Source organism: Xyrauchen texanus, chromosome 34 (assembly GCF_025860055.1).
Source record: "Xyrauchen texanus isolate HMW12.3.18 chromosome 34, RBS_HiC_50CHRs, whole genome shotgun sequence".
Classification (NCBI taxonomy): Eukaryota; Metazoa; Chordata; class Actinopteri; order Cypriniformes; family Catostomidae; genus Xyrauchen; species Xyrauchen texanus.
Window position 1 is genome coordinate 37,404,051 of NC_068309.1, and position 11,735 is coordinate 37,415,785.

Sequence of the window (11,735 nt, forward strand, 5' to 3'; positions counted from 1 at the left end):
GCGGCAAACAGCTGATACACTTCCTGAAAGACTTTGATTCATTCATCACTAACAAGAGGAAGGTCTGCATCTCGTTTATTGACCACAGCGTGGTTTTGCGCACAGCCATTTCTTTTTACAATTCGAAATTCACGTGAACAAATTATACTACAATCGCTGTAGCTAACTTTAAAACTAGCGGGATGATGCTGGTAGTGACGATTACCAGTAATCAGTGATCAGCAGGGTTTTGACGTCATATTTAGTATCGGCTCGCTTGGAACCTCAACCGAGGTGGTACAAAAAAAGTATCAGGTACCAGGTACTATCCACAGAGGAAAACCCCCAAAAAGTGAGCAGAGTCGAGTCGAGCTGTACCGTGAAGTGGAAAAGCCCCATAAGATCCTGAAGAGAAATAGTCCAGTCTCTCAGTCAGAGCGTGCATCCGCCAATCACCTGTGTATACGTGCACAGTCAAATGAAGTAGCTACTCTATACTTTGAAAGGCTAGCGTTTGACTGTACACAGGCACTAAACATTCACGTCAAAACCGAAGTATACTTTGGTGTACTGTAAGAGCGTAATTATCACAAAAGCTTTCAAAAAAATGTCCTTATCATATTTTATTCTCAAATGAACAAATAAGAAATTATATTTAGTATGTAGAAAATGAAGGCTATTTTAGAGCTATTAATTATTATTTTCATGACGGTTAAGCACATTTTACCCCCTAATTCTCATTTCCACCATGCAAACAAAAAGATGGTCATTATGATATTCTCATTACCAGAACTTGAAAGTAAAAAGATATATTAAATTGTAAAGTAGTTAGACATCAAAGAAGTACCCCCTTGGAACTGCCTTTCATTTTCACACATTCTAATTAAGAAAAAAATATTGTTAAACAGCATTGTTTTTATTGTAATAAGGTAAAAAAAAAATATGATGTTAAAATGGTCATGAACATCAACAATGAAAACAATGAAAACATGAAAACAATGGGAACAGTAAAAGTAAAACGTCCGGATATGTTACGTTCATTTATGGAAATTAGGGGGTAAATGCGCTCAATTGTCCTGAAAAGAATTTCACAATACAAAAATGATCATAAATGTGTGCTTAAAAATTATTTCTTTTAACACTAAACTTTTTCTGCCTTGCAAGCACTATTTCCTTCAGAAAATGCAAATTGCTCTTTGTCTTACTGAGGCCTTGTCCACCTATAAACAGTTTGACACACAATCAGAGCAAAATAACAGGAACTATGAATTGTGGGACACATGTTGAGCTGGTCCCACAAGAGTCTGTGCTGCACTTCCCACTACCGGGGTCAGCCAACGCCCCCAGCACCCTGAATTAGTGCCGGGCCAGACCTACTGGAGCCTCAGCAGCCACATGGGGCGGCACACATGGGTGTGATCACAGCAGCCTAATCCCGCTCGCATCTGATACCCATCTACCAACAGCACGACTGCCACAGCTGGGTACAGCCCAACATCACGCACACACATATACACACAGAAAAATGCATGCATGTAAAAGCATGTGTGAAAGTCCATGTTATCACGGAACACCCTGTTATGTACCCTTAAGACACTTTGTTCTAAATGATTGTGCTCAAAACAAGAGTGACACATATAAGGAATATATTAAAAGGAGAAGTTCAGCATAATGTTAGCCTCAGTTACCATTTGCTTTCAATGCATCTTTTCTTCCATTTAGTGAAAGTGAATGAGGCAGTCAGTCAAATCCTGCCTAACATCTCCTTTTATGTTCCAAAGGAAGAAAGGAAGTCATATGCGTCTGGTGAATATATAATAATAGTGTTTCCATTTTTGGGTGAACTATTGCTTATATAGTGCAGCAACATGAAAAGAAAAATAGACATTCATTGGGTGAATGCCACATTTGTTTATGACATCACTGCAATGATTACATCAGAATAGCGACCATCATCATTAAACAGTGCTTCCTCTTCCCAACCCCTGAGCCTTTCAATGCCCAGACTGGAGTCTCTTCCCAACCTGACACCTCACAAATGGGCCTGGGGGGAGGGACTTCCACACACCTGGGTGACAATGAGCCATCAGTCACCCGAGACCCCTGGTCTCCTCGAAATCATCCACTGCTGTTTTTCAGGAAGATAAAATAGTGTCTTAGATCATAAATGCGTCATTGACTGTGTGTTAACTGACATCAATGACTGTCAGAAAGTGTTGGTTGCCTTGAGGTGGGGGATTTTCTTTCACTTTTACTGTGCTTTTGTGAAGATGAGTGGCAGGCTGATTCATTAAGAGAACGTCTTTTGACGAAAAGAGGTACAGTAGCACAAACAGAGATAAGCAGAATATGCGCAAGGCATCGGTTTGAAGCTGAAACAAAAGTCTCAAAGTGATAAAAATTGAAAAAGGGGACAAATCCTCAGCCTGTAGACTAGTCAACAGTGGGAGTCTTCCAATAAATCTTGAAAGAAATTATGATTTTTGTATTCATTTGGGGTCCTAAATCAATCCTCCAGTTTGGTTGATCAGTTTCCTGTGGTTAATGAACTGCTGGTTTAACTCTAGCACATGTCCGTAAACAAGCTCGAACCAGACAGTGTTTAGTGACTCACCTGGTTGACACATCCCAATCTCCTACTTGTTAACACTTGACAGACAAACGGCACTGGTTGCTGAAGGTTATTGGGAGTTGGGGGGTAAATTTAGCCCCCTTTACTCAGTCAGAATGCCAGCTCCCAATCTGGAACCGTTTCGTGCATTTCCACTGCAAAAAAGAAACTGGCTTTGCACCGACTCCTATAACCAGTGGATTTTTCTTCATATTAATGTACCAATTAGAGATGCCACAATGTGAGTTTTTGACGGTTAGATTAACATCTGAGAAACAATTTGGGTTAACTGGTTTTTACGATTGTTTGCCAATTTGTTTGCCAACAGCACTGTGGCAAAAAAGTTCACAATTGTACGTGTTAGTGGATGCGTATCTTAGGGATATACTGTATGGATGAGCAGCCTTAAAATAGGAAAACCAATAAATACACAGCAAAAATAGAAGGTATATAATAAGAGATGCTCCAACATAGGGCACAAGACCGCTTATGCACAGAATGATGTGCTTCGATGTAAACGGAGTGCTTGCAGGCGCTTCAAAAGTGCTAGTTGTAATATTATTGTGGGGGTGCACCACGTAGTTCATGGCATCCAACAGTTTTTTCTTCTGCAACAGTTTATTAAAGCAATCCGTTGTCTGTCAGACACCCCACTAGCTGTAATGTATAACATCAAGCAGATATGGGTCAGGAGCTTCAGTTAATGTTCACATCAACAATCAGAATGGGGAAAAAATTTATCTCAGTGATTTAGATGATTTTTGGTGCCAGACGGGCTGGCTTTTGTATTTCTGTAAGTATTTCTGGATTTTTACAGCGGTCTCTAGAGTGTAAAGAGAATGGTGAGAAAAACAAAAAACATCCAGCAAGTGGCACTTCTGTGGGCGGAAACTGCTTGTTAATGACCATCAGAATGGCCAGACTGGTCCAATACATTTCATACCATTAATGGGGGCAGAACTGCATTCCACATGTATGTTAGCCTTCAAGAATGAATTAAAGATGACTTGTTTGCTTCCAAGTATACTCCAGAGGGTAAGCTACCTTTAAAGTACACTCAGTTTAGGATTTAATCCTACAGAAGGTTCGTGAACACTTTTTGATGAAATTTTGCCAATTTCATCATCTTCAGCTGATGTTTGACTTCACTGAAAGACTTTCTTGTGATGCTCCACACTACAGCTCACTAGGTGGCGGTAATGCACCATAAGATGGATTGTGAACCGTCAATAAACATCACAAGAAGAAACACTTTCTTGCCTGTGACAGCGCTATGGATCATGGCATTTCTTTTTTTACTAAAAACTACATCAATAAACAGCAATGGTTATATTTTCAGACAATATCTGTATTGTATTGTCAGTGCTTTCTCGTTTGGAACAAAACGATATTAAATTAGCCGGATAGCTGCAAGCTAGCAGATACTGAGCCTCATTGCTGGTTTCCATGACAGCAGGGATATCTGCTAATTCTTCCTAACCGGCTGATTTCATGAGGGATTCAGTTAGCTAGTTGTTTTTTAACTTTTTAGAACTGCTTGCGTTTAAAGCCAGGTGTATCATATTTGATCATCTAGATATAGAACATTTTGAAAATTACTCAAATGTTTATCAACATTGAAAATGTATAGATATCGTTTTATTGCCCAGCCCTAAGCTCCAGCCACTTTATTTATACTTTGTCCTTGTTAGGTATTCGATCTGAGACATTTTTTAAATACCAAAAACCATATGATTTTCGATTCCGTTAAGGGTTCCTGAACCAGCAAATATCCTACGATGCTGATGAAACGTTTCTTGCTGCGCCCCTTGACTGAATCTACAGTATGAAACATTCAGCTTGACGAATGTAGTGGATTCCCAAACAGAAAGAAAACTGCGTGTCCAGTGTAGTCCAAATTGTGATCAAATAACTCTTATGAGCCAGTTCTTTGGAATTCAAAGCACAACCAGTCCAATTCCCAGATGAATAGGTGTTAGGATCCATTATCAAATTGCATTTATGCCTTTAAATTGTCTGTGTATACATGTTTTTACATAAATAGTTTTACATTTATTTTTGATATCTGTTGAAATCTAAAATCATCTCATCATTTGGCAGCATACTGCTGAGGGGAGTAAATGCTAAAAGAACTAGAATCAGGTTTCCAACTCTTTTTAAGGAACAATTTTCCAGGACATTTTATGTGCCTCGCGGGTGTAACATTTAAGAAAAAACACACAAGAGGTCATGATGTATATTGTTGTTATTGAATGGTTATTTTTTCTGAATTCATTACACACATTCATTGTGAAGCGTGCAGCACATGCAGATGATATATTTAATTAAATCGCAGGCTTTTGCAGTTTAATAATCACACTAGGATATATCGCAATTTTAATTAGATTATTTGGGCATTCAAACTAGGGATGTGCAAAACTACCATTTTTCATAATTGACCTGACAGTGGGTTGTCTGAACTAGTTGACAAGTCTGTGTTAAGGAACCAATAAAACTTTAATTTGTCTCTTAGCCTCACTGTTAGCTATCATCACGCAAAGCGCTCTTCAAGAATTGGTTTCTCTCAATTGATTTGAGAATTGCATCTGCCATTAAAAAAAACATAACTAAAATTAGAAATGTAAACATTCTTTTTCGTCCTAAATATGTCAAATTCTAAGACATTTCACGCTTTATAGCTAATGTAATTTATATGACTCGAATTAGTTATTCGGCCCCTTTTTTTCACATCATGGAAATCAAAGGGTCCTACATGTGGTAACCGCAATATAAGCGCACTCCGATCGCTCATTTATTATTGAAAATGTATTCACATCCTGAGGTGTTAAGGCCACATCACCACTTCTGGGTTGTGAACTCATTTAAAAAAAAAGAGAGCCATGAACCGTTGTCTAAGATTTTTTGTAATTAAAAAAACAGCAATGTTAGCATGAAAAATCTGATTTTTTTTTACCATATCAATATTGCACTATTTCTTCGGAAAACAAAGCAAAGAGGACAGCAGATGAGCAGAGAATATACTTCGTTCATGACAGTCAACCACTGACATTGTTTCACAATGTGTAGCCACTGACAGTGACATAACTCTACGAATTTGTATATTTAACACATATCCCGAGTCCAGATTGTTACCAAGTTTTTGTACAAACACCATTTTAGCCACAAAGTTATAAAACTGTTTTATTATACTTAAATATTTTCCAGGACATTTAGGTATTTTTTTAATTTTAATGACTTTTCTACGACTGGAAAACTGCATTGCAAAATTCCAGGTTTTCCAGGATGCGTGGGAAGGGTTCCCACGCATCCTGGAAAACCTGGAATTTTGCATTGTAGGGTGTATTTCTTATTTCCAAATAATGTTTCCTCAAAAGTACTACAAGAATCGTTAATGGAATGGTTAATGAACCGGAATCGTTACATTCCCATACGAATCATTTAATAGATTTTATTTTACAAGACACTGAATCAAATTACTACTGTTAATACCTTGTTTGTTGGCAGGATATGTAGTAACATAGTCAGTCAAGTCGTTCGGCACAACAACAGAACCATTTCAGTTAAAAAAGCCGTACATGGCGGTTGACTTTTAACCTGATAAAAGTTTTTTCTCTTATTTATCCAAGAACAATCTGTTGAACAGCCCTAATTGGGCGACTTCAGGGGCTTGCAGTGGCATGTTAAAGCATAGCTATCAAAAGCTTTAAACACCTGTCTCCCTCTCTCTATTGCAGCGGAACAAGACTGCACCAATAATTATAGCTATAAACATCTGAGGGGATCGGACGCATTTTGATAATTTCACAAATATTTCCGGCTCCATAAATAGCTGTGTAGGCTTGCTTTAAATAGCCTCACTTCAAAGACTAGTGGAATAGGTTCTCTTTTCAATATGAGGGCCAACTTGTTACCTGATGTCATTTTTTACAAATGTATTAAAGAGATTGCATTGGGCATGTGATCCGTAGATCACAAGGCTCTCGTTGGAATTATTTACTTTGGAGGAAGATGATCTATTTGCAATGAGACAAATATATAAATCCTGATTGTGTTTAAGACTCCGGTATTCTAGTGATACATTGTGTAGTTATTGAAGTCACAGAATGGGTTAAAGAGCTTTCTTCTTAAAAAGGGTGTAATTCTGTGTTTGTTACTTATCATTGTCAGTCAGAGGGGCAAAGCGAGGGTCCCAGAGCTTCTTTAGATGGATTATAACACAAAGCCAGTCTTCATCTTTTGTTTACTTGAAGAATAAAGGCTAGTTGAACAAGCCCCGATCAACACAAGCTCACAAGAGTTTTAGCTGAACTCAATCTCTTGGTTTTTGGGAAAGAAATGGACAGAGTTTGGATATTGTACATTAAACATATTAACGGATTGGCGATTATATTGTAAAATCAGGAGGATTATATTTTCTGAGAATGTTTAAACGGTTAATCAGGCTTAGTCGTGCTTTGTGGTTCAAAAATATGTCTTTTACAGCGCCTTTCAATTGCAATCTAGTACAGCAGATCTACACAAAACAATGGGCTAACAAATGAACACAAATCTTTGAATGTCACTGAGACAGAGCACAATCCTTGGATTTGGAAGTCAACTAGAAGGCATGTTACGCTTTCTCATCTCTGTGAAAAACGACTCAAAATCAGTTGGGAAATGAGAAGAAGATGAATAGGACATAAAAACTCATCTAGACAAGTCAAGGTCAGAAATTAACCATGGCTTGGCGCATAAAATGTGGAGGCAAATATAGATATTTAATATATGTCAGCTAACTTTTGATATATTTCTTGATAATCAATTATATTCTACGTGTATCTAGTGACGGGTTTAGTGCCTTTGCAGACACTGCATTAGTTGTCAGATATATGAATTTGATGTCTGAAAAGATGTGCTGTTGAATGTTTAGCTAATATGAAATGGTTCATTTAGATAAATTGACTGAAATAAAGCATTTTTGAATGGTTATAAGAAACACACCTCATAAAGGTAAAAATGCACCTGCAAATCAATTCCTGGTGGCAAATATTGCCCGTTTTACAATTATTGTTCAACATTTAAAGCAAAGAAAGACCTAGAAGATTTAAAAAACCCTTTTTGTCATGACAACACGTTAAATATAGGAGCCATTTCAGTAATAAGTGACAGTCCAGATCATTTGTCATGCACCCTTAGGCAATATGTATTCAGATATGTTAGCTTTGCTATCTATAATATCTGTTTTAACTTGTATATATTGCACTTTACAGTAGCTGTTGCTGCTGTATGACACCTGAATATCCTTTTGTGAATCTGCATCTTGGGAGAAGAAATATTCTCCCATAAGTTATTAAACAGCCCGATTCCCACATTAAAGAGTTGAAGTCAGAGATAAACTGCATGTACCAACCAACACACAAAAGATACAACTCATTATTCACTCGCAGAAAAAGGTAAAAAAAACTGTACATTTTGAAGTACAGCAGCCGTCACTGGAATGGTACCCTTGATTTGGGTGTTTATACGTACTCTTAAGGAGACGTTAAAGGTACCGTCCAGGTGCATGTTTGTTCCGAAAGGGTCAAAACATATGCACGTACTTTTAAAGGTACACAATAGGTACTTATTAGGTACAATTATGCATCAAAACATACAATTGAACGGCCCTTGTTCCTTAAAAAGTAAACATTTTTCTGAGAGTGTAAAAAGTAGGACAAAAAAGTTATAACTGTCACCGGTGTAATTATAACCTTATAACTACACCAACTAAAATGATATTATTCCACAGGTAACTCTACAACATGAACATTTTCAGGCGATTATATAAAGAAATATCTTCTTTGTTTTAGCCAGTAAAACTTTTTCATTTGAAAACGTTTCAAGGACCCCCTCCTGTGTTCTACAATCAGGATTCAGTAGCTGTAAATATTTTTTTTCTCAGCAATATTCACACGGTCACACTGATCGCTGTTTAAAAAAATTATCAAAAAAGACATCAGATGATGTCATTATTAAAATGACTTTGACCAATTGTGTAGCTACATTGTACATAAAACTAGTGTGAAAATACTTAAATGTGACACAAGTTATTTTGCCATGTTTGCCATCATATTATGTGCCACCCTAAAGCGTAAAGAGTGCTGAAGTAAATGTCCATGCAACTAGACACTAGGCAACTTTTACACAAACCGTAAATGCAATGCACCGTTGATTTACATTAAAACGTGCATGCATGCATACTCACTCACACGCTCTTCCAGCACATATGCAAATACACACACAATTACATAATGTTATTCGTATTGTGTGACTATGATTTCTTCATATGACATAAAGTACCATGTTAGAATAGTAATCCAGGTGACAAAGGATATTAATATATGTCAAACCTGTGTTTCTGAAAAGTGTATGCGTTGTTGTAATCTCTGACACATCTAAAGCAGTATATTAATGTCTTCTTCTAAGTTTGACATAAAAATCAAAGTGATGGTATTTAGTGAGTGCAATTACAGTCCTATCGACGGCCCAGCAAACTAAGAAGAACTTCATGAAGGTCTCCTGAGCTTAAAAACACACCTGGATTTCAATTGCTAAAACAGCAACAGAGGAACAGCAAAGCGAGAAGTGACAGAACTTACAGATGGTGAGACGGGCCCATTTGGTAGATATGGTTCAGGCAACATCAGAAACGGGTATCCAGAATACGGAGTTTTGTACATTCCTCCATCTTGATGTTTTGGCACTGGATGTGTTAGACAGAGTTAGAGAGAGAGAGAGAGAGAGAGAGAGAGAGAGAGAGAAGCATATTACTTTGAAATTCTTTTAAAACTAGTAGTCAATATAAGATCTTTGTGTACAATTACCGAACAACTCTGTAAGGCTCTTCTTTCGCTATGCAAACCGAGGGAAACTCTGTATCCACTATGTACTATGAGGAATAGTATGAGAATACTAAGTAGCTTTGCTTCTGTTTGTTGTAAGTGTTTTTATAACTCTCTTATAAATATGTAATGATGAACAATCAAAGATCGTCTACTATGCAGTTTTGGTTCTGGAGCACAAATGAGGGAAATAGATCTAGAATACACTTCATCAAAACAACAACTCGACATAATATTAATGATGCAGATGTCAGGTTTTCCCCCTCAAAAAAAAAAGTCCATCAGTTAAACGTCACACTGCAAATGGCCAAGATTAATGTTTTTGATTAAAAGTGTATCAGCTTAAACACACACACACACACACACACACATTTATTTAGCTCTCTAAATGGGAGCGTACCTTAGACTTCTATTTTGTCATATAATGCTAATTATAATAGCTTAAGACTTACCCCATTTAGCCCCAATAACTTTATTTATAAATAATATTAAGCTTTAAGGACATCCCCAAAGGACCCAAAAGGGACCATTTGTCAGATTTATTTAACTTCTGAGGCTAAATTGTCCCTAAAGTACGGCGAAGTACACACATACACACTGCTAATGTTTTAAAAGGAAAAAAAAACTTTAAAACTTTAACTACTTTCTTTATCAGTTTGAGGACGTCCACAAAGGGAGGTTTTGATTGAGCTCAATAAATGACGCTTAAGTAAAGCTCAGTAAACAACGCTTAGCTATCATTTATTTCTGTTTTTTATTAAGTTTGTATTATTGTAATGGCTACAGACTATTACAAACTCTTCGCCACACCTTTTGCATTTTAACTATAACAACGACAACAAAAAAACATTATTTATTTTATTTATGTATTGTTTGACCTTTTACTAAAGGTTTAGTCAGATTTAGCTAACTTCTGAGGGCAGTTTTGTCCCCAAACTGTAGCTAAGTACTCTCTCTCTCTCTCTCTCTCTCTCTCTCTCTCTCTCACACACACACACACACACACACACACACACACACACACACGGTCTTACCGTCGTCCAGATGTTCTCGTTTATCAGTGTAAAGTCTCTGATCCTCCTGCTGACCTCTCCTGATCACCTGCTCATCACACACACATTATTTCACCCATATAAACACACATAACTCACATATAAACGTGTCCTGTAACATTTATAAGTTGAAAGTCTTACGGCAGAGTGTGAGTTCTGGCTGATCTCCGACTCGTTGACCAGAGATGATTTGAGATCAGCCAGGTCGCTCTCCGTGAACGAGCTTTCGCGGATCTTCTCGTCGTGATCCCCTTCATCTTTAAATGCGATCATCTCATCATTCGCCCCGAGATCATCCCCCCCTCCACCGTTCAGCTGCGGCATATCAGACGCTGATCAACACGCCAACTTTATCAATGGAGTTTGTGTCGTTGTCGCTGCTGTGGCCGCTTTGTGCGCTCGGAGGATCCGTTTACACGCGAGAGAGGAAAAGTTCGTTGTGCTCTGAGGATCCGCGCGACTTGAAAGTAACAAACACTCGCGCTTTAGAGCAGCGAAGATCAAAGGGACCGACGGGTGATTGACAGCTTCAATGAGCTGAGGGGGGGTTCCGATCTTAAAGGGACACGACACTATTATTCATCTCCCTCACAACACTGAAACATTTTCACCTCGACATGCCGCCTCTGTTTTTACTAACTGAGCTTTATTTGACTTAATAAAAAAAGCAGTTTACAGAGTGTATGATGTTACTCATATTATGTTCCTTTATTAATTACTAATATAATTACAGAGTACTGCTAATGCAGCATAGTGTTACACGACACATACGACAAAGTACATCATACTATAATATACACTTCCATATTTCAACTTAACATTGATTTCAGCTCAACACTTTTACTATGTACTTTTTCTGTGACACTGACACTTGACACTGATCTGGGTCTATAACACGTTACCATAATTAACTACTAGTATATCAATAATAATAACAAAATGTGATAATAAGCAGTTACACGAATAATGACATATTAAGTGCATGTTCTTAATTTATTACTCAGCAATTAAACAGCTATATGTGTACTAGTATATAGGATCTTATTAGATAATCATTATTCATCACTTTCAGGTTCTGTGTTCAATATAAGTTAAACTCAATTAACAGCATTTGTGGCATATTGTTGATTATCAAAAACATTATCCCCCTTATTAAAAAAGCAGTAATGCTAATCAACGCGAAAATACGCCATATAAAAAATATAGCTACAAGATCTAAACATTATACATATT

General features: G+C 37.3%; 1 protein-coding gene across 5 annotated transcripts in view; it reads right to left on the reverse strand.

Moving 5' to 3' along the window:
• The window catches only part of LOC127628046 (transcription factor 7-like 2), a 95,746-nt gene extending 84,779 nt beyond the window's left edge, over positions 1-10,967 (reverse strand). For all 5 annotated transcript variants that reach the window (XM_052104706.1, XM_052104702.1, XM_052104704.1 and 2 more), the window contains exons 1-3: positions 10,644-10,967; positions 10,485-10,551; positions 9,208-9,311 (exon numbers count right to left, since the gene is read on the reverse strand). In XM_052104706.1, coding sequence (XP_051960666.1) covers positions 9,208-9,311; positions 10,485-10,551; positions 10,644-10,826 — 354 coding nt within the window. In that variant the 5' untranslated portion in view covers positions 10,827-10,967. The remainder of the gene's footprint in view (positions 1-9,207; positions 9,312-10,484; positions 10,552-10,643) is intronic.
• Positions 10,968-11,735: the final 768 nt, after the last annotated feature.